At 38.2% G+C, this 24506-nt stretch overlaps 1 protein-coding gene across 3 annotated transcripts in view; it reads right to left on the bottom strand.

Annotated features, from left to right (window-relative positions):
• Positions 1-24506, bottom strand: part of znf609b (zinc finger protein 609b) — a 56762-nt gene that overhangs the window by 15799 nt on the left and 16457 nt on the right. For all 3 annotated transcript variants that reach the window (XM_079598616.1, XM_079598617.1, XM_079598615.1), the window contains one exon: positions 1775-2000. In XM_079598616.1, the coding sequence (XP_079454742.1) occupies positions 1775-2000 (226 nt within the window). The remainder of the gene's footprint in view (positions 1-1774; positions 2001-24506) is intronic.

The following is a 24506-nucleotide window of genomic DNA, read 5'->3' as shown; positions in this document are numbered from 1 at the left end:
AAATAATGAAATAAAGGTAAAGAAGATTTTGTCCCAGACCTACTTTGACCGGTCATTCGTTTATCTTTTTCTTACTTTGTAAACCTAATTTGTTAGTGACATGCAGAATACCCTTAAAAATCCAACATGAAAAAGTATTGTGATAAGATTGTGAATCATGACTGAAAAAAATTGTGATATGATATTTTTTGCCATATCGCCCACCCCTAAACCAAAACTTTATCCTCCAAACACAGTAAATTGCTCACTTGATTCTAAAAAAATTGTTTTTGTATCCCCCATGACTTAAAACTAGACCGTTTTTATGAATCTCAGTAACTGTTCTGAAGTACGATTGTAACTTGCTGCCAGTTTTTTGTCTTCTCTCAGTAACAGTTGCTGGAGGCTGACAAAAATATTTATGCATCTACTTCTGTGAATAGTATCTTGGCTCAGGATTCAACCAAGATTCGCTTTATCTACTCTTAATTGGTTTCTTCTCTGCCTTCTTTATTTTAACCGATAGTTTTTATTAAGTTTACCAAGTTTATATGCATATAATCCAATGACCAATTAAAATTGTACACAAAAAAATAATGAATGAACCATTTATATAGCACATTTAATACTACTGTACAATCAAAGGCACGGTTTACTCCTGGTATTAAGACGTGTTTTGGTCGATCGGATCACAAGTAGACGAGAAAGACACATTCCCGTTTACACCGTGTGTTTTAATCCGTCTCTTTTGTCCACTTTAAACACTTCTGTCCTGAATCTTCTAGGGTTTATGTGTGGGTAAATGCATGATTTTTTTTTTCAGATCTTTTGATCTAATGGACAAAATAAGCTCACGCACTTAACATATGAATACGACAGAAAAACACACGGAGATTATCAGCTAGTTTCTGCTCTGACAGCCGCAAGACCAGCCGAACACTGTGAGAGTGTGTTAGAAATCAGAAACGGAGAGCGAACATTGTGTTTGGTACATTTTTCATCTTCAAACCAAACTTGGATCATCACACATTCGACCACAGGAGCGTCTACACTATGAAAGCAATCCGGTCGAATGCGTTTTCCACTACCTCTGGAAGAGGTTGTAAGTGGACAAGCTCAAAATGTTTTAGACCCCGTTTACATCTTTATTTAGTGTCGTCCAGTTGTGATCCGATCGCCAAAAAACATCCTTAATACCAGGTGTAAACGGAGCCGAAGTGATTTAGAATGGGATTAGGGAAATCTTCTCAACCACCACCAGTTTGTATGCATACAAAATATCATGATTGGCTTGTTTTTATCATTCCACTTGCAAACAAAGATACTGCATTGATACAATGAGCTCTGAGGAACAACTCACAGGATTTCCCAAGTTACTGCCCAGAATTATGTGTGAGTAAACTAGATGCGCATGAGCAGCAGTACAGTATTTTGAGTTATATCTCTGAAATAATCACAAGCACAATCTATACAAATGTCCAAATTTTCTTTACAACCAATCACAGACACTATTTAAATCATATTTTCCCCCAGTTCTTCCAATTATCAAATCTATTCAGATAATCTTGCAGAGATAATCTCGGATTTGTAAAAAAAAAAATATTTAATGTGGTTTTCTGCTGTTTACATTAGCTCATTCTGATCCGATTTCAATCAGATATGCACAAAAATCAGATTTGGACTTACAGTCTGAACGTAGCCTTAATAAAAAGTTCAACCAAAAAAGTCTGGCTCATCAAAACTTGCAACCTCATCCTATAACCACACATGGCCTTGCTCCAGTGCGTTTTCTTACCGTCCTCAGTTTCTTGCCACACGATGCCCTCCAGGTTGACGCTGGTGCCCGGCTCACAGGGTCCCAGGCACTCCGGCTCTGTGGACAGGGCCACATCTGACGTATTGACGGCCACAGAGCGTGTGCGCACCATTAGCTGCTCACAAGGTGAGGCGATATCACTGTTTCCCATAGAGGAGAGGAGGTGAAGCGGCGGAGGAGCCGGGGTGGAGACCGGAGACTCCATCTGAAGAGAGAGAGAGACAGAACAAGGAAGATAAGTGCTGGTGGATCTCAGACAAGGAATTTAAAGGTGCTATATGTAACTTTTTCACTCTACTAAAGCATAAAAATACCATATGTTTCCATATATTGAGGAAACATGCTAAGTTCACATACTCATTTCTCTGAAAAACACTTCTACAGCAGTTATTTTACTATGAAATGTGCGTTTCCAGGCTGGAATGTCTTGTTTTTTATTTGATCTGTGATACTGCACTTTGCCAATTTTCATAGTCAATTGCGCTCGTTCCTGTTGCGTGCGCTCAAACTGGCAACCCGTGTGAGCGCCGTCGAGTCTGAGGAGGAGGGGGCGATAGAAACAACAATCTCCGATATTTTGAATGTGGACTGCAGTACCTATTTCAACCACTAGCTGTCATTCTTACAGACTGCACCTTTAATGACACATGGAGAGTACACAATTACATGAAGGCTGTTAACTTCAACTTATTTATTCATATAGCACATTTAATAGCAACGTTGTTGCCCACAGTGCTTCACAGTTATAATTAAAACACACATATATTATCCTCTGTTACAGAGAGGGCTTGACCTGCACCCTGCTGGACAGTGGATCTCATTAACAGCCGGAGATGCTTTGAGTTTCTTACGCCTCACTCCAGGGGAACGGGCACACACAGCATGATCACCGACACCACATCATCTCACGGACTGAGCACAGGCTAGCTTGTTCAATTAAGGAACAGTGGCTGTGTGTTCAGGCAATATAATTGACCCTACCTGCATCCAGGGGCCGTGATGGACACCAGCCAGGTGAACGGACAGAAATAGACCAGTATGAATACGGCATGCTGCTTCACGGGGCACTTGGTGGACGACATGGTATTTTTCTGTGAGTGATCCATCTCCTACGTCTACAGTCTCTGAGCTCATGCATTATTACAGGGTTCGTACAGACACTGTCAAATTAAATTCCAGGATTTTTCAAGCACTACTTTTTGGGTTTCAAGGACTGCAATCATAGATCTCACTTATCAAACAATATCTTTAAAAATAGGTAAATAGATAAACAAAAATAAACTAATAAAACAAAATGGTACAAATAAAGTGCAACAAGCAATGACTGGTCACGTTAACCATTGAAAGGATACTATGAGAAAGATATCGCTTTCCTTATTCAGATTTTTTCTCCCATGAATATATGATTGACCTCAAGAATGAAATATCTATCATATACTTGGATATTTATATGAGCAATATCAAGCTCATAGCCATGCAAAATGTCTCTATATCTATATCAGACAGGTTGCAGTGTTGATTGTGTGTGAAAAGATAATAAAAAAAAATGAACACTAATTTTAAACATTGACTTTCAATAATTCAAGCACTGTGTGCCTTTTCATAAATAGGGCTGTTTTCCAGGACTTGAATTTCAAGCGTCAAATACTCAAATTCAAGTACTTCAAGCACTTTAAGCAACTTGTACGAACCCTGTTACTCTGATATGTTTGGGAACAACATGTTTTTATTATGCTTTCCCACTTTTTCAACTTTAGTGTGTAATGTTGCTGTAGGTTGAGCATAACAAAAGATCTGCAAGGTTACAACGCTCAGTCCACTCCAAAGGGAGAGATTTTATTTAACAGAATTTCCTTTTCAAGAACTACAACGAACGGCTCGTTTGCACTACAACGCAATTTTTACAGCTCTTATGAAGTTATAATGTATAAGAAAATGACAAACACACCACTCTGAAACGTCTTGTGAAATCCTTGCTAGCATGAAATCCGTTCTGCACAATCCTCTAGTCCGTTAACATTGTCAGGGTCTGAATCGGGCTCGAATTGGTTTGAAATTGAAACCATGCTTATTCATATTTACACTAACTCGTAGTTATTGAGGGGCGGGACACTTCCCGAGCTAAGTACTGCCAATCACAACACATTAGGCCGGCTATTGTACAGCACATATTGTATTTTGGAAGGAGGGGCTTTATCGAAATCAGCGTGTTCTAGCCAGACTGGAGAGAGAGGTTCAATAATAATGTAAAATATGTGAAAAATAATGCATTTTTTGAACAATCAAGCATCAAAACATTCTAGTCCACCCCAAAATCAAGACTAAGAATAAGTTATGACGACCCCAGCAACTGTAAACACTTTCTGAACACTTTTCTCTTAATTGACGAGATTCAATCCCCAATCAAGACCAAAACAAAGTTAGAAATGTATTTTTTTAACATGCCATACAGTTTAATTAGTCCTAAAAAAGCTATATTTTGTAATATATTTCCTCCTAAAAAAAAATCACTTTGGTGCAATAAAAAAAAAACAGGCAAAAGGAGAAAGAAACGATGATAAATATATTAATAACCAGAAATCATCAATGCCAGGGCATGTGTCCCACCGCTGGCACACGGAGGAGTAAACATTGGCACAAAATGGAGAGGGGGGAATAGTATATGATTATAATTATATTTAGTTGTTTACTTTAGAAACACTGAATTCAAGGTCCAAAATTAACACTCGCTAAGCAGCAAATGAGAAGCTATCATGAGTAAATCTAACATTACACGTGAAATTGTGAATAAAACATTATATGATTAAAGTCCAATTGTATACACACTGCCTACTAGAGATAATATCTGCCGTCACATGTTTTCCTCCAGGACTTCATGTGGAATATTCCTCACATGAAGTCATCAAAATGAAAATTATAAACCAAAAACTGATCAGCACTGCAGTGGTAAATGTTCGTTTGGGAAATGCAGTCACACTCACACCATTGTTGCATTGGAGGTGATGGGAAAATACATTGAAAAGTTTGTTATATTTAAAACAAAAACTATCAATGTCTTTCAAAAACAACAACAAACTGACTCGTTTGTTGTTGTTTTTGAAAGAAATTGATAGTTTTATTCAGCAAGAACACATTAAATTGAAAAGTGACAGTAAAGACTTTTATTTAGTTATAAAAATGAATAAATGCTGTTCTTTCAAACTTTCTATAAATCAAATACTGTTAAAAAAAGGCTAGAAGGTTAGTGAGACACTTATAGACCACGTGCTGAAAATCACGTTTTTAATGTTATGTGGTGATTTTATGTTTATGCTTTAAGACAAACCATGTGCAAATGAATCAGTCAACACCATTGCTGAGTATTTTCTCCTTAAAACTGCAGACATTCTCAAAAAACACAGTTTGAAATCGCCTGTTTCCTACCGTCACAAACATGTAAACAATCAATTTCATGTTCAGAGTGTTTCTAAGGATGATTATTAGAAGGGCAGCTGACTCTGAGATGGTGAACGGGAACATGGTCTGTGTAACATTAGAAACACATAAATATCTGTTTGATAATGTAATCAAGCCAAAGGCTAGTCATATCAATTACCGTTATGTGCCTGACGTACATAAAACACACTACCATTCGGATACATCGACTTGTAGACGATCCTGTATTATTCGCTCTTCCTCTTCTTCTGAATCAGTTTCTGTCAAACATACTATGTCTGAATTAAACCAATATTGTCACTGTGTAGTGTGTATACTACAGTAAAGTTGAGAGAGTGGATCAGGAAATCTGAGCTGCTGTGAGTGGGTGGAGGCAGGGCTAATTTGCATATTAATGAGCCTGTGTATACTAAATGAGGCAAGGGCGTCGAGTTACATTCAAGCTATTTTAAGGCAAGACAGGGAAATGTTTAAATATGTAATTTTGGTGATCAAAGATGAGTTTTAAGGGATACAATTATTGACTACAGGGACTGGAGTAATGATGCTGAAAATGCAGATGTGTAAAATTACATTTTAAAATATTGTTTCACAAGTTCTTACAGTATTTTTGATCAAATAAATGCAGCCTTGATGTGAGCATGACCACAAACTTTTGAATGGTAGCGTATTTTTTAAATATAAGGCCTCATGCGATTTAAAATAGAGTATAATACTTATAAAAAGGGGGTGATTTTACTTCAAAAACGTTAAAATAGCTCATCTTTGAGCACCAAAATGACATAAGGGATAAAATCAAAAAGGTTCCCAACTCTAAACGATGAAACCTCACGACGAAGAGGAAGGTCATGTGGGAAAATCGTGCAGCACGTCTGAATTGAGGCCTGTTATCGTTTGTGATTGAGATAATAACAGGTTCAGAAGCTCCACGACTGTCTTTACCTCCTGCATGAAACATCACACCAGTGAAGAGCTCCTGTCATCTCGGCCGCCAGCTGATTTATGATTATGCGTGACTCGCCAGAGCGGTAGCTGGTGCGCTGACACACACAACAGACGAGCAAACATCCAGCTGTCAGCTCTCCCAGAAAACACACAGACATGCTCAAACACACTACAGGCCCATCAAATATACTTACAGCCCTAATATACACCGTGACACATTCATCAAGCAATTACCTCACAGGATCTGGATGTACTCTGCTGAGCACATTCAAGACACATTCAAGTCCCCCTGTGGTGAAAATCCAGCTTTTGATGCTGTTTATGTGTCTATGTGGTGTTTTTAATGTGCTTTAAGAGACAAACCATGTGTAAATTCATAAGTCGACAGCATTGCTGAGTATTTTCTGCTTAAAACTGCAGTGAACCAAAGACAGTCTCAAAAACACAGTTTGAAATCGCTGGTGTTTCTGACGTCACAAACTACCTTGTAACCAATCAGGTCAAACAGTGGATCACTGAGTGAGTGAGTGAGTGAGTGGAGGCGGGGCTCATTTACATATTCATAGAACCGCGTATACTAAATGAGGGTGTAGAGTTACATTCAAGCTATTTTAAGGCGTTAAAGTCGGCATGAAACGGAAGTTGAGATTGTCATTTTTTCCTTGTTGTGACGTATATCCGAGTGAAACGGCTTCTGAAATTAGAAAAAAATTTAGGGCAGGGCTTGATTTCGTCCTTCGGGAATTGATTGGATCGTTGGAGATTGGGCGTTGCAAACAAAATGGAGGCAGATTTGAATGCCAGTTTACATTCAGTTGTGGAGGATTTCTCTCCACCGGACTCCCCACTGTTACCCTTCCATGAATGATTTTTTATTGAGGAGCCCAGCGACGAGAACGAGGACGGGCAGCTAAATTTTCAGGCAGGAATCAGCCCATATTTATATTTAACGAGACAGACACCGATAGCCGCACCCTTTCGCCACGGCACGTGACCGAAAGAGAAGAGAGGTCGTTTCGAGGGGGGAGGGAAGGGTAATGTATTTGATTTGAAGATTATAAGGGTAGATGAATTTAAAAAAAGTAATGAAGTGCACAGATAAATCAATTATAATAAACACTACAAAAAAAAAGTTTAAATATGTCATTTTGGTGATCAAAGATGAGTTAAGGGATAAAATGATTGAGTACAGGAGGACTTTAATAGTGACGAATAATGAGAGTGCATCTCCATCTGCCGACACTGACACGTGAGCCTTTAGAATGTAAATGGAAAAAACCTTCAAGTGGTTTTGATGCCAAGTGCCACAATCTAGTTGTATTGCCAGCAGACGCTTGGCAAAAAACAACTGTCAAACGCATACAAAGAAGGGTAGGAAAAAATGAAGGCCTTCAAATTAAATAAAAAAATTCCAGTTCTTCAACCTAATCTCTTCCTGAGATGAGAACTCAATGTGATTTCTAAATCTTGCCCAAACATCAATCATCTTGGCTAAGCACAGATGCTTTTAATACTCTTGCAAAACACCAACATAGCCTAAAACAAGACAGAAGAAATGAAAGAGACATGAAGAAAATCCCCCAAACTCTAAAAATGATGATAAAGAGTCTATTCTTTAGCCGTCTCAGCCTGGAGACGGCACACCCACGCTCAGTCCGACTGCATTCATGCTCAGAAACCAGCAACCTACTTCCCCAATGTTATAAGATTTAATCTGACTGATAGTTAATGGCACAGAGTGTCTTTTATTACTCCACTTGGAAACAGTGGCATTTAAAATGAGCGCTTCTGAGGACAAAAGCATCACTGGATTGGGACGAATTTACAAAGTAAACATCAAGTAGGAAGTCATTAAATCTTAGAAGGATCATCCCTGAAAGTTTCATTTGGAGGCACGTTTAACAAGTACAAGATCTCGGCTTCAAATAAATGACTTTCACGCTGCAAAACAAAGTGAACTGTGGTTGGTATCTTTACGTTTTGGTCAAACAGTGTCTTAGTGTTTAAGTGGACGGTTGTTGACTAAAATAAACTGCAGTGCGAGGAAGAATGTATGCTGTTTAGTTAAATAGATGGACATTAACTTCAACTTAACTACAAAATTATTAGTGTTTTAAAGCAGACTTTAAGTGAGCGTTAAATGTAGGGCAAAAAAATATGATGATCAATATTTTTTTCCATATTGATCGATATCAAAACTTGTCATGATAATGCTGCCAGCTTGAGGAGTATCCCGACAATGACTGAAGCCTGGAGAAACCAGAGGGTTCATTAATTACATTTTCGAACATAGTTTATTAACAAAAATAGAAAAACATAACGTAAACTGTGCGAACGTGCTTTTTCCTTAAACTAATTGAAGTTAGGTTCCCTTGTAACATATTAAATAAGTGGCAGCAAACATACCAAATATTTGAAGAGGTACAACCCATACAACAAAAGGTCACTATTAGATCAAATAAAGTTCAAAAATATGAACTATGCACTGGTTTTACATCTAGAAATTTTAGTAAAAAGTGCAAAATGTAACCAGTCATTATATTACACCGATTAACATTCATTTTTGAACTCGGTGTCTCTAAATCTAAAAACATATACAGAAATGACAATGCATAACGAAATATCCAATGTTGTTTGATTAGATCCTTGTGTTTTTAGTAACAGAAATATACTATTATTGCAATAGTATGGGGGGAAAAAGAGGGATTGCATTGGCTCAATCTGGCTATCTATCGCTAACTCAAAAGATCTTTTAACATGCAGACGACCTTTTTCAGGAGGCTATCAGATGGTAAAAAACTCTTATAATGTGAGCAATAGTCCACTTTCACATATCAGAGGATGAACCGAGAGTCCGTTGCACAAGAGTGGAAGTACAACTCAGTCCTGAAGAATGCAGAAGCAAGCAGAAGCCATGCATACTTAAGAGTTCAAAGCTCAACTCTATTTCACTCGCAGAGAAACCAATAACTTCACTAAGCCAGGAAAAAAGGCGAAGCGGCCACAGGAGATGAAACGAATCTTCACAGCAGTTGCCAGATGAAACCACTTAATCTTCAGCCGTCTGTGGAGACGCACCAAACAAACAGAGAATCTCGCCGACATCTTTACAAACAATGAGAAAAGATTATATCATCGCCCTTCCAAGTAAAGAGAAAACAGTGTTTCTACATTCCTGTCTCGGGCTTAATAACCAGCACTGCGAGAGATTCAAAAGCAGGGAACGGAAGTACATCAAAACCACAACAGCAGAGATTTATCCTCGGCTAATTAAAAAACAATTATCAGCACTCTCCAGTCTCCAGTTCACTGATGCTCAGTCTTCCGCTAGAGCCGCATAGAAGGAAGTGATTTTTATAAACGATAAAGACATTTTCCGCAGGCAGAGGAAGATCTGCCACACAAAGCTTAAGAGGATTCTGCATTCCCCAGAAGACATCCGCAGAAAAACTAATAGAGGCGGGGGTATAAAACAATTGCCTTTTACGACTCCAAACACAAAACTGTGAGAATCAATCTGAGAATGATAGCGGAGCCTGAGGGTGAACCGTTGAGATGGAATCGATGGAGGCTAATAAGCAGGCGATCAGCACACATGCATGATAGGCTCTGTGACGTCCTTGACCCATCAATCTCATCTGGAAACTCAGCAGCTTCGACAGCACATCTCAAGCGGGTTTCCCACCTTGCTTGATAACTGAAAATCCCCCTCAAAAAACCCATACAAAGAATGAAAGTTGCTCATCGAAGGCACAATCAAGACATACCGTATTTTCCGGACTATAAGTCGCACTTTTTTTCATAGTTTGGCTGGTCCTGCTACTTCTAGTCAGGTGCGACTTATATATCAAAATGAATTCATACTGACTGAGATGAACCAAGAGAAAACATTACCGTCTACAGCCGCGAGAGGGCGCTCTAGTTAGCTGAGTTGTTCAGAAGCGACACCGAGGAAGAACTCAATGTATTCAGTGATGAGGAATGAGATCGGGAGCTTGGTGAACTTGCTTACCGGTAACTTGTTGGACTCGCTGGCTAATGTTAATTTAGCCTATTCAGTATCCCAGGTATATGTTCTTTATGCTATTGTGTAGCTGAATAACTGTTAATGTGTTACGCTAACACACCGGACACTATTCAGCCTGTTGTTCTGTGCTATTGTGTAGTTGAATAACTTGCCTTTCCAGATTAAATGTCTGTTCTTGGTCTTGGATTTTGTGAAATAAATTTCTAAATAAATGCGATTTATACTCCGGAGCGACTTATAGTCCGGAAAATACGGTAGTATAAATAGGCAAATTACACATAATCAACAGCAAGACAGGTTAGACTGTTTATAGTAGGGATGCACAATATATCGGCCAACATATCGCTACTGGCCTATATACGAACATTTTTGATGTTATCGTTATCGGCCCGATAAGAACATTAATACAGGGGTTTTTAGTCGTTTTCACGGATCCGTGTGAATTGGGATCGTTTTGACAAAGGTGTCGTCTGTACGTGGAAAACTCAAAGGAAAAACTTCTCAGTTTTGAGCATATTATTGCTGTTGTGTAAACGTACCCTAAATGTCCCATATACATGATGCAAGTCTTTCCATTTCACATAAAGGATTATCCTGCCAGCAAGCGAGTCTCTTTTTAACTTTACAGACTTCAACAAATGAGTGCCGGCAATGTAATAATTCTAACCCTATTCTAAAATATTTTGCATCCAAAATGGTTCCCACACATTGGTTCACTTCAAATTCAGTAACCTTTCAAGGACTTTCCAGGTCTAATACCCTCAAATTCAAAGACTTAATGTGGGGACACATTTGTTGTCTTCAACAACAAACGTTGAGATTCGATCATAGTAGTTTCGTGCGCGTGTGAACGTCATGGCAACGTACAACACAAAGTACCTCACGCGGGAAAAACACAACGTAATGCGTAAATGCACGTAACTAGCGTAAATCAAGCAAGCTAGTATGCATAGGCCACGAAGTGTTGGCGAAATAACTCTTTCATCCACCGAATATGGAATTTTTTCCAGAAAACTTCTTGCACAAAATAAATTCAAGCCCTTTCAAGGACCTGTATCTATGCGTGTTTATTTTTCAAAACTTTCCAAGGCCTTGACTTTTTTTTTTTCAGATTCACAAACTTTAAAGAATTTCAAGGACTTGTGGGAACCCTGATTTTAGGCCCTTCAAAATATCTTCCCTCATATTCACAGCACCATAAACTGCAGTGTGTGTTGCTGCCGGACGCAACAATACTGACACTTTTATTTATTTATTTAAAGACAGACATAGTTTGTTTAGTAAACCAAACACTGTCTAATTTCCCCTGCTGTACTGAAAACGTACCGACTTGTGACTTCAAAACCTTGGGACGAACTGAACCATAATTTTAGCATAATGCTACACCCCTAGCATAACTTACCCTGAGTAAGGTCTATTGGGTCAGTATCAAAGGTGACCTTCTAAACATTAAGCTAAACAGCTTTCACACATACCAAAAACCCAAGTCTGATATCAAACGGACGACGCACAAACTAAACACACAAACCAAAGGCAGTTAGAGCAAACGCGGCTGAATTGAACTGCTCTGATAGCAGCTGGACTGTGGCTCTGAGGCAGTAATCTGTCAGCTTTACTTAACTGCTTCTGCGCTTTCCAAGATAACAGATGACCTACGCTGAGCAACTAAGCTTAGGCTTATTTCAAGCACTGAAAACATTATGTTGTCCAACAGAATGCCGTCCTTTTTGTTGGACATATTGGATGGCAAGATAAAAGCTTTTAAACTTAAAGGCTGTTGGTTTTAACAGACACTGTTTGACAGTACTAAGGAAGGGAATGGTCAAAAAGTATTATTACTGTGTTACAATAATTCAGATTATCTCAGAAGAACTGGGATGAAGTTTATAGTTTGGATATAAACACTGATGTCTACGGTAGCGATCAAAATGGAGTAAATCACCTTCTGAGAGTAACTTGACTCTTCAAACAACGGTTGTATCGATTACATTGTTATGACAACAAGTGCCGACAAGTAACTTAAAAATGTTTTATTTGTCATTGAATCAATCATTCAAGAGAATTGTTCAAAATCACTAATTCATCCAGTAATAAAACAAGTGAAGTATTTATGAGTGAGTCATTGAATCATTCATGCTACACGTTTTTTATTTTTTAATAATTCATTCAAATTAAACATTATAAATAGAGTGCAGCAATCAACATTTTGTCAGAACCTTATTTTGTTTAGTCGTCTGTTCAGAATCATGATAGAATCGTGAACTCTATTTGAAGCAATTTATCCAGAATCATGCATGTGAACATTTTTAAATAGGGAAATAAGTTTGGCTTTGATGCTCAGTGATTGCAAGATAGTCTTAAAAACAATCATGCAAAAGAATTGTGGTAAGATCATGGATCGTAAAAATCGTGATATGATATATTTGCCATATCCTCATGTTAACATATCTGTAAAAGATCAAATCACCCAGCAAGGATCTTCGAGGTGTGGTAGGTCTACTCGAAGGGAAAAAACACCACAATGGAATTGAACGCAGTGGTTTTAAAGTCAAACCAAAATTCAATGCCAATGCTGCAACATGCGACGCAACCGTCATTGGGTTTCTCAAACTCGGTCCTGGAGGGCCACTGTCCTGCACAGTTTAGCTCCAACCCTGATCAAACACACCTAGCTGTGAGTTTCTAATGATCCTGAAGACATTGATTAGCTTGTGATTGTGATTAGTGTTTGATCAGTGTTGGAGCTAAACTGTGCAGGACAGTCGCCCTCCAGGACCGAGTTTGAGAAACCCTGGATAAAAATGATCTGAATAAAACAAAATGGTGCTCAAATAAAACAAGACAACCACAAACAGCCACAGTGAGCATTTGCTTGTGCACTTCACCTTCTGCTTTGGAAATGTGTGTTGGTTAGTGCACTGGCTTCTGCACAGCAGGTGTTTTAAACGCCATTCTCTCAACATGGCTCGGCCGTGTCTGACCATCCCCCAACCCTGCCTCACTTGGCCTCCTCCACGCAGCTGGTTAGCTTGGGCTCATGCCCAGTATTGTTTACGGGCCTGTGGGAGGCTGGAGGGGAAGAGGGAAGGCCCACGAGCTGAGCGAGAGTGGAGACCTGCATTCCTCAAAGCTGCTGCCCGAGAAAATGGACGCCTGAGAGCATTTATTGAAGCTGCGAAAAAAAAGGATTTACACTGATGTGTATTTGGGAATTTTAACTTCATTATTAATACTTCTGTTTATTCAAAACGCAAGAAAAAACATTACAGATTTTTTGGGAACATGGCTCAAGGGGCGTTCACACTTCACACTGACAGCGATTAAATCACCAGAGGTTAACGAGCTGCTATATGTTTTCTGTGTTCGTTTTGGCGTTTCCATTTACCCTCCAAATTTCACAAATTGAAAATACGTGAATTTAGCAAAAACTCCCATATATTGCAAAGCGTATTGTAAGTAATACCCATTTTAAATTGATTAATTATCCTGCTTTATTGCACTCTTTATCAAATGTCTATTTCTGTTTTAATGACAATGATAAATCAGAGTTTCTCATTTGCTCATTTGCATAGACTAATCTGTCCAATTTCATAATGAACCTAAAAGATCACTAACGTCTGCGCCATTGCTTTGGCAAATCATCTTGTCAATCGAACAGAAAACTAATTTGCGATATAGTTTAGTACGCTTATCACACGGCGAAGGCTATGATTTATTTAAATAGGTACTAGGCTATATAGCATCGTTTGTTTTTGTGACGTGTTTCAAAAATGAGGCGTACTGTGTTCACATAAGCAGCTCATGGTTCGGGTCTCCTTTCACAGTAAATGCGATGAGTTTAATATACATTTTTGACTACTGTATATCCAATTTTTTTGCATACATTTTGTTCTTGCAATGATGTTACATTTATTGCAATTATGCACTTTTACTTTGACAGTCAGATTGAGATTTAAGCATTGTGTGTAGGCTATCTTACAAAATAAAGATTTTTACTTAAAACATTGTTAATTAACAATTATTCAGTTATTTGTAATATGCAATTTCATTGTAAAAAATAATAATAAAATAAATAATAGTAGTTTTAATGTAGCTAGTTACTTTTTGATAGTAACTTATAGTGTAGCTAACTACATTTTCAGAAGCTTTACTTTGTCTTAACTACTTTAAAGGGGTCATGACATGAGAAACCAAATGTGCCTTGATCTTTTAGTATATAAGAGGTCTTTGTACCATTAAAACGTCCTGCAAGTTTCATAGCTTAAGACGTCCTCCCCATTATAAACGAATCATTTATTTAATCAAGCTCTAAATACAGCTCGTTCTGGATCCATGGTAAGAAGTGACGTCACGGTACGAAGTGACGTACCAGCGTTTGCATATGACCGCCTCCAGAACAAGACAACTACGCTTTAAGCGCAAGGCAACTACGCTCATTTCGTATCATTGTCGCGCCCGCGCGCTGAGTGCGCGCCTCACAAGTGTTCAGTCGACGGACAGCGCGAGTAGGTCTGTGTACAGGGAAATGACGATGCCGCAGATGTGCTGTTCCTGGCTGTGGACAAACAACATCTTTGAATACGCTGCGAAAGATCCAGTCGTCAGGGAAAAATGGATGCACTTTATTTTTTGCGGACGTCTCAGTCACGGCAGTGTTAGTTTAAGCGTTTGTTCTATACATTTGAAGGATGACTGTTTTGAGAACAAATCCCAAAATGATGCTGGCTTTGCCAGAAAACTGTTGCTCAAAGATACGTCCGTGCCGACTATTCTGGGCTCAACAACGACGACGCAAACTGTAAGTAATGTATTTAAAACTTTAAACTACTTTTTAAATACGCTGAATCCGCAAATGTTCTGGCTGGGGGCGTTAATAATTGATGCATAGGCACTGACGTTAGCCAATCATAACAGTGGGCGTTAACACTGAACTCTTAAAGGGGAAACACCCCCAAAACAGACTGTTTGAATCAGAGGATGAGAAACAGGGTGGGAAAAGGTCATAAATCACTACATTTTAAAAGTTTTTTGTAAAAAAAACTATAGTAATACTATAATTGCACCTAAGGGAACTTAATAAAAAAAATTAAAAACCCATGTCATGACCCCTTTAACTTATAAGTACCTTGTCAAACACAGTTTCAAAGTAGCTTACCCATATATACACATTTGTACGGCGTTGCATCGATACATCGTATTGTTAGTCAATTGATCAATGTAATGATCCATGTCCTATTGTAACCACTTTATTATTTTACTCAACTACATACATGCATGCTTCTTTTTTTTCACCATTAAAATGTGATTTGTAGCTAGTGGCCAATCCCCGACACCCTGAACAAACCCCTTCAGAGTGAGAAGACCCCTTCTCTTCGCTAGTCCTGATCGCCCTGTTGGGTTTATTCTGCGATAACAATCGGCTGGATCTATTTATCCCTCACTTAAACCTGGAAACGTGTAAACTGCTTTAACCATATCAAATTTTCTATTAACACATCTGTTAAGATTTTCAGTCAATATCTCAGTTTATGTTCACTTATAGAGGAGCATGTGCATGGGCTGCAACCTGCAGGTATTATATTATAGCCAATCACAAAAGTCGACACTGCACAGCAAGCATTTATGCATTTTGTTATGGGTTTTTGTGTGTGGAACTCGTATCATTTTTTAATAGGCTAAATTGCGTGAATAAAGTCTCACTTCAAAAATTCACTTCCCTCATTTCCAACCCTGACTGAGAAAGGCAGGTAGGCAGTTTTACATTTTAACTTTGACAGTCCTAAAACATACATTTTGCAAATTTTTTATAGACCACGTTAACCCTATTGCACCCCTCTGCAGGTCTCTGGGCCCAGTTTGAAAATCTCTGATTTAGGCCTCATCCACACTACTGTGTTTTAGTTTAGAAACGGAGAATTAAAACGAATACGATCTCCGTCCACACCAGCGCTTTAGCTGCGTATTAGAATTGATCTCCGTCCACATTAAAACGACTGAAAACGTGGATTACGTGACCATTCCCCAACACTGGGCATGCGTGTGCCGGTGTAAACCGGCGCATGTAGGTAGTTATAGCATTGTAAAATGCAGAATTTACTTGCACAACAGATGCTAGCAAAGACATCAACGTCAGTAACGCTTGTAATTCGTTATCCATGTTGCGGTCACTAACGTTATGTAGTCCAGGCTGTTTTTGTATGTTTTCTTCCCGGGGACGGGTCATGTGATGGGTGGCTGACGAATCATAGAGCCGAGCGTGAGCCTCTGCGTCATCGTTTCTAATGTCCTCCGTTTTGACCGTCTTCACTAAAACGCCCTCCGGAGATTCAAAACGCAAAACGGGGTCTGAGCATTTCTAAACTTCTCCGTTTTAGGTCTTCGTTTTTGCCGTTGTAGTCTGGACGGGAGGTGCAAACGTAGCAAAAGGTCCCCGTTTCTAAACGAAAACGCAGTAGTGTGGATGGGGCCTTCATTAATTGGACCAGATCCATTTACACACAAATAAATAAGAGCGACCTGAAGAACAGTTGCGGTGCGGCTCATTCTAGCGGTTTGATGATGTGGTAGCCTACCGTTCAGGACTGTTAGAATAACAGACATTACATATTCTTGAATGAGGAGCGTTCTTGTCAGCTAGTCAGAACGTTGTCAGCTTGTTTGCTCGAGACACAGGAGATCCAGCTAATTTCACGTTGCTTTGAGCGCTCTGTCAAACCACATCTTGCTTTCTTTTCTTAAATGCAGAAAGGATGGCTGGAAGACCCAAAAAAAAAAAAAGATCCAGATGTCAAGCCAAGCACTAATAGTATGTACCAGATCAGAGAGTGAGAGTGATCAAGAGCAAGACAGATGTGGGGGGAGCAAATTCTTTCCCCTCCTCCATAATACCACCTCCTGGTGTGACTAGTCATTCCCTAACAACAGTATCTATTTCAATAATAATCCACATTCTTGTCAAGGTCACCCTCTCTGGAAAAGGCTAGTCTGAGAGGAAATCCAGATAAGCAGCTCAGAAGCACACACTCTCCAGCACTCTGCTTCGTCATACATCTTTTCACAACAAATGCAAAAACTCGCAGCTCGATGCCAGAATAAACATCCAGCGCTCCGGCAACATGAACTAGAACTTTGGCCCGCAATCCTGGAGAAAAACAAGTCTATTAATAAGACATTTTCCCAAATGTCCATTGTTATGATCTGTTTTTCTTCTGTTTTATGCAGGTCACGTTAAATTGGTCTTATTGCCACATCTTAGCTTGCTTTTTAAATGCCTTATATATATTTTATTGTTTTTGCCCTTGTCCCAGAGGCAAATCTGTCATAAAAATATGAATCACATTGCATGACATGTTTACAACTATGATAATAATAAAAAAGAAAAACAAACCATTTCCAACATTTATAGTGAAAATCTAGTTTTCAAAATCTATGCCACAGTCATTTCCACCAATTTTCCAACTAGTTTTGTAATGTTTGTGTACTTCAGGGTAAATTTGACAATATGATTATTGTGTGTTAGTTTCAATCAAGCTGTGATTTAATAATGCAAGTATGAAAACAATGTTTAAGATGCATAAAAATTAGTCTTAGCAAGAAATAATACTCTAAAATGCCATTTTCAAGAATGCTAAATTAAGATTTGTGGTAGGAATCTATGATTTATGTTCATTTTATGAGGTCAGATCAGTTGTGATGCGACTGAACAAAGACAGGACAAAGAAAGATGTAAGAATACTGCAATTATGTCATACGTTTATCTTATGTGTATATTATACCAATTTTCCTACAAGTTTTGTAATGTTTGTGTACTTCAGGGTAAATTTGACAATATAATTATTATGTGTTAGTTTCAATCAAGCTGTGATTTAATAATGCAAGTATGAAAACAATGTTTAAGATGCATAAAAATGAGTCTTAGCAAGAAATAATACTCTTAAATGCCATTTTCAAGAATGCTAAATTAAGATTTATGGTAGGAATCTATGATTTATGTTCATTTTATGAGGTCAGATCAGTTGTGATGCGACTGAACAAAGAAAGATGTAAGAATACTGCAATTATGTCATACGTTTATCTTACGTGTATATTATAAAGTTCTTGTGTTGTACAGTCGTACACAATGACAGAACCACAACACTGTTCAACATGCCCACTTACAAGACCAGTTGTTTTTCATGCTGCTAGATTTCCCTGGAGAACCACAGGCCAACTATTTATGGACAGAATGTATTCTTCTGCTTCCTCTAAACAGAGGAAAGACTCGATGTGGGTGGTACTCGGTCTAACAGATACAACATATTTACAGAGCCAGGGGAAGAACAGCTTTTCCACAATTCTCTGAACCCGGAGCTGAACTTCAGTCTGGTAATATGAACAAAAGACGGTGATTGGTGACCGCAAGGGGAAAAACATCCATTCACGCGCAAACCTTCAGTCTGAACTGGCTCTCAAAACACAAATGTCACACAAAACAGCTGGAGTTGGTGTTTTACTACTCTTGGCGATAGTTTGTTGAAAGGTGACTTGAAATACTACAGCTAAAACTACAAATCTTTATGATTATTCTTTGCTGTTGTGTATGACAGCCCATCCAATAATAACAGCATTGAGCAAACCAGAATTCAGCTTTTTGCCAGAGAACGTTTAGGGTTATCAGTTTAACACATTCATTTAGTAGTAATAATGTAGTGTAGCTTTTCAACATGCATATTTAACCACTTTTTAACAAGACAAGATAAAAAAGCCAAAAATGTTATTCTGATACCGTACGCATACGTACATGGACCAACAATTTAAAATAAATACATGGACAGAATGCATTTGGTGTCTACCGGTTTCCATCCACCTATCTTTATGCACATTTCTGGCATAAAAAAAATGGATGTGCATAAATTCAAAAAATGTGCATAAAAAAAACGTAAACGCTCAATTGAGGTCGAAAACTTTTTTACCCAATAAGAAAACGTGTCCATAAACTACGATGGAAACACATTTACTAAATAAATTCCTTGATGCTTGCACATAAAAACATCGTGTGACTTTGCATAATGGGACGGCATAACTGCAGTTGTTTTGTTCATTGTGAAAAGCCTGAGCCGAAGTCTGTCATCAAAGTGTTCAGTATAATTCCCTCCCAGAGCTTTCTCACACGACTGCGTTCCCAAACAACAGGCGTCCTCCTCCGAAAGCCAGATAACATGACCGCGTTTCGTCTGCATGTTCTGAGGCAGTTGTCTAAACCGTTGGCTTTATGGGATTTCATTAATTAAACAGCATGTCATGTAATAAAGTCCATCAAGAAAGTATTGATTGACAGATCTCTCGGCAAATAGATTGAAAAAAAAAAAACATGAATGTTTATCAGCCCTACAGGAAAAAACACATGATGTGAAGAAACTCCACTGATGAGTGGTGAAACTTTCTTTGAATAAAACTACTACACATTAAAGTGCATTTGCTACTGAAGTTTGGAGATAGATAGCGTATATCATTAGACTAGATCATTAGAAGAAAAAAAATTGGTCTCCTAGTAATTATCAGTGGAAAATTAGGGATGCACGATATATCGGCCACCATATCGGTATTGGCCGATATGCGTTTATTTTTAATGTTATCGGCCCGATAAGAAAATGTGTCCGATATATAAAAGCCGATAAATAATGGATTATTTCCTTCAGCTGAAACAGGCTCTCAAAAATTACATTAAAAAAATTGGATTTAGATTTATCGGCCAATATGTTGATTATCGCCTTTGAAATAAAGAATTATTGATTATCGTATCGGCCAAAATATTCATATCGGTGCATCCCTAGAGAAAACCATTAACATTGGTCACTGTTATATTAGGATACACATCCACTGAACAAGTTAGGACATGGTTGGCTCTCCTGCAATAGATGCCATTCAAACGAGATGTAGGCTATAGACTGGTCGTGTTAAAGTGACTGTCAGGTCAACAGCTTTATAAATCCACTTCGCAATATTTTCAGTTTAAGCATCAAGCACTTCTATACTACTGGTTTATACAAACCAGAAAGACTGATACAATGGAAGAAAAATGCTCCAATGTCATGCATTCAAGAGCATGTGGACTCCAGCAGAGAGTCACACTATAAAGTAAGCCCACCTCCAGTCAGTGGGAAAGACTACAATATTTACTTAAAAAGCTCTGCTGTCAGATTGTTTAGATATGTCATTAAAACATAATGCCAACTATGGTGGGCTCCTCAGTTTCAACATGTTTTGGGGACATTCAGAATCTGGAATCAGATTGACGAAAATGTGCGTAATGCTTCATCATACTGTTATTATTTGAGAAGATGTTTTTAAAAACTGGCTTTTCGTAAAAGTTCTAATGACAAAAGCATTAATCATTGCAATCATGTGGAAAATATGCACAAACTCTCCAAGGAAACTCAAGTTAAATCAAATCAAACCATCATACGGTGTAGTAGTTACACTAGAATTGCTAAAAACTCAACTACAGCCTAGCATATGGTAATGAGGATAAGTAGCTAACTATCATTAGAAATCCCAATCTCAAACCAAGCCATTCATGTCATCTCTCCTGATCAATAAGGGCAGTTATTGGCATGAGCTCAACGGTTCAACTATAATAAAGCACCAGACACATGCTTTAGATCAATACTCCTATCAGCATCATCTGTACGATCATTGCTCTGTTGGATCAAACCCATTTAAGGGCCCTATCTGTATGTGAAGTTCAATACACACAAGCGGATACATTTAAAGGGACAGTTCAACCCCCCAAAACCAAAAAAAATATTTTTTATGCATATTTTTCTTCCATGTAACAAGGATTTTGCAGAATCTCTTCCACAACTGTTTTGGTTTTCTAAAAAAAAAAAAAAGAAAAAAAAAAAAGGGGTTAAATAAGGGTTAAGATATCTTAAACATCAATCATGATCCCACAAACGGCATCTGAGAAGGTCGCAGTCGGGCATGCAATTAACGCTGGAAACACTGTGCAGACGTACACTCTTAAAGACCGAGAGGAAGGGCAAGTGATTCATTAATAACTGCAGTGTAACCTTGAGTGCAGAAACTCACAATATCAGGGAAAACACACTGATGCCAGGCATATTAAAACACCATCAATCGGCTGCAGTGAGGAACAACATTGAGTGATTTATATCTGATCAGTGTGTGTGTGTGTGTGTGTGTGTGTGTGTGTGTGTGTGTGTCTCATTACAGTTCAGATACAGATGGACACCGCAGATAAAATTAATAAAACTGGTTCTGTCCAGACGCTGTAAACGCAACTGGCATGTCCTATAACTTCAGCTCATTTGATTTGATATTTATTGAGTCTTATGATGAAGCCAAGCTCTCAGTTTTGGGTTTAAAGCCCACTAATGTTGTCACGATACTGATACCTCGAAAAATATAATCAATATCCTTTTTGATACCACAGGGAAAAACTGCAATTTAGATCATTTTAATATTATCCCATTGTTTGTCTATTCATTGAAAATCTCATCAATCAATAGACACATGACACATCCATAATCCATAATAATCAAGTATTCTGAAGAGATGAAATGATCAGTTCTCGACTAAATTAATGTTTGCTCACTCAATGTATTGTGTTTAATGGGGTCATTTTAATTCAATAGCTTAGACCGCACAAGGAATCTTGAATATTTTAGTATTGAAAAGTCTATATATTTTTTTTACAACATTATAAAGTCTGAGTGCTCCTTTAGAGACGAGAGGGAAAAACCAAAACACACATACAAACATATTTTAGTCTCAGGTTCTTCACTAGACCATCATGTCATTTACTCAACCTCACGATGTCCAAAAGCTTTGTGTTTGCTTGTTTTTTTCTACTGCAAAATAAAGTACTCAGCAAAATTCAGTGAATAGCAGCTTTTGGTTGTCAAGAAACCAAGATCTCAGTAGTCCAGTGAAATAACTCAATTGAACACACTTCTTACAAATATTAACATATATATGAAGAAAAAAAATCTAATTGCATTATCCAACATAGCCTTCAAGTATTTCTCAGTAGAGAAGAGTAATTACTCAAGTAAACATCAATTAAGAGTAGTGATGACATATCTTTTTTTTGTCAATATTGATGTTTGATTGACATGTTGAATCACATGATTAATGGTGACAGTGACGGTTTGGATTCACAAGATTTAATATTTTGACAATTCAGATTTTTTTTTTTACATTAATGTAATACTGTATGTACATGCACACACACACACACTACATTGAAAAGTAGAGATGCACCGATCGACCGGCCAGGTACCGGATAACATCAACTGTGTGTTCTCTCTCTTCTCTCCGACGGCAGTGACACACACCCGCCTCCTCTCACTCACTCGTCTCATTGGCTCTGGATAAAATAGTGCTTGTATTGTGCAGAACTTTACTAATCCCTGTAGGTTTCACGCTCACACCACGGATCTATAGAAGTGGAGCCAGCGCACAAGCCGCCTCTCAGTCTCAAATTAATTTTATTTTATTACTTATTGCGCCTAATGGTCAAATACAAACATCATTGTGTCAATAAGTCTTGGCGAGTATTCAATTACACACAGTCAGTTTTGGCACCTAACTAGTGGAGAAAGAAAACGCAAGTTGTGTAACAGTATGTTGGATCCGTGCATTAACTCTTAAAGTGACAGCGGTCTAATATTGTATATGTCTGTAGTATTTCTTACCTGACTGTATGCCCACCTGAAAAACTTAGAAAATACTGTTTATTTGTTTAATTGCTCTTATTTTATTAACTTTTTACTTGTATCTTTTAGCATTGAAGAAAAGTAGATTTTAGTTTGTATATGCTGTCAATTATTGTTCTTTGAAAGAAAATCGGAATCGGCCAAGAAAAGTCCAATCGGTGCATCTCAATAGGAATGTGCTATGCAGGTACCAAAGTACTACCAACATTGTATAAATACTGCAAGTTATTATTTTTATTTTATTTTTTATCAACTTGGTACCTAAGTACCAGCAATTTCTAATTCCCTACTTAATGCAAAGCAAGAGCAGCCAGAACATTACATAACTAAATAACTCATTGTGTGTTAGAAGCAGGTTAGAAAGTTGTGGCGCTTTTCCACTGCATGGTACGGTACGGCTCGGTACGGCTCACTTTGTGGCGCTTTATTTATTTGAGCAGTAACCATCCTGCTCAAAAGGAGTGAGCCGAAGCAAAAGAGCTTATAAGCACCCGCCCCCAAAATTAATACAATAAAAATAAAAATACTCATTTTCCACTGCATGCTACGGTACGGCTCGGCTCGGCTCACTTTGTGGCGCTTTTTCCAAGCGTACCGTACCGATACTAAAAGTGACGTGAAACACTGCAGATCACTGATTGGTCAGACAGAATCGTCACTACCAGCGTCATTGTATTTGCGCGACACGAGACACCAAACCCGCTAGATTTAAATAGCCAGTAACAGTCAACGCTGTAGCACCTGTTTTTAAACTACTTGCTTGACTTGCTTGAAGAAAAAAATACAAGTTTTTAATTATTTAAAAGAAATCTATACCTAAAGCTATATTGTAAAAGCCAACTCTCCAATAGCTATTAATTATAAGTATAGCAATCTTGTTGTTTAGGTGCTCACAGTAACAGTCACAGGAGAGAAAGGGTGGCAGGTCACGGTCCCCGAGCTCAGGTCATGGCTCACATTGATTATGGAAACATGGCAGTATGCATGCATGAGCCTTTCATCTCACATGTGCACTTTGCACCACTGAAGCAGCAAAACATATCGCACAGCACGTCCTCTCAACATAAAACATCCACAGCATTACATGATGTAATGAGTAACTGAGACGGACTGTGGAAAACACAACCCTTCAGCAGAAGTGTTGCTGAACGGCTCGCTTCATTCAGCGCTCTCACGACGAGACGGTGGAAGAGGGAAACAAACAGCAGACGAATGCGAGAAACGGAAAGCATTTTAACTAAAGAAAGAAACGTTTTAAACAGATGAACAGCTCGCAAATCTTTGAAGATGATGAAAGTGTGTCAAATTGTTTTATATTGGTCTCTAATTTAGTATTGGTATGTAGTTAGTAGGGCCAGTGATATATGAGACCCCACAATAAAGAAAAGAAAACCAAAAACAGTTCCTAGAAATATACTTATGGTCATATAGTTGTAATTACAGCTGGATAAAATTTGGATTTTGTGTTTAAAATACTGATCATGATCCTCCCACAGTTCTGAATAGACAACTAAACCAAACAACATGCCATTCTCTAGAGGTTCTGACTAAATGTTAATTGCTGCAGTCTATTTAAAAAAGATTT

Source organism: Phoxinus phoxinus (assembly GCF_949152265.1).
Source record: "Phoxinus phoxinus genome assembly, chromosome: 2".
In the NCBI taxonomy this organism is placed as follows: domain Eukaryota; kingdom Metazoa; phylum Chordata; class Actinopteri; order Cypriniformes; family Leuciscidae; genus Phoxinus; species Phoxinus phoxinus.
This window is presented reverse-complemented; position numbering and strand designations above follow the sequence as displayed.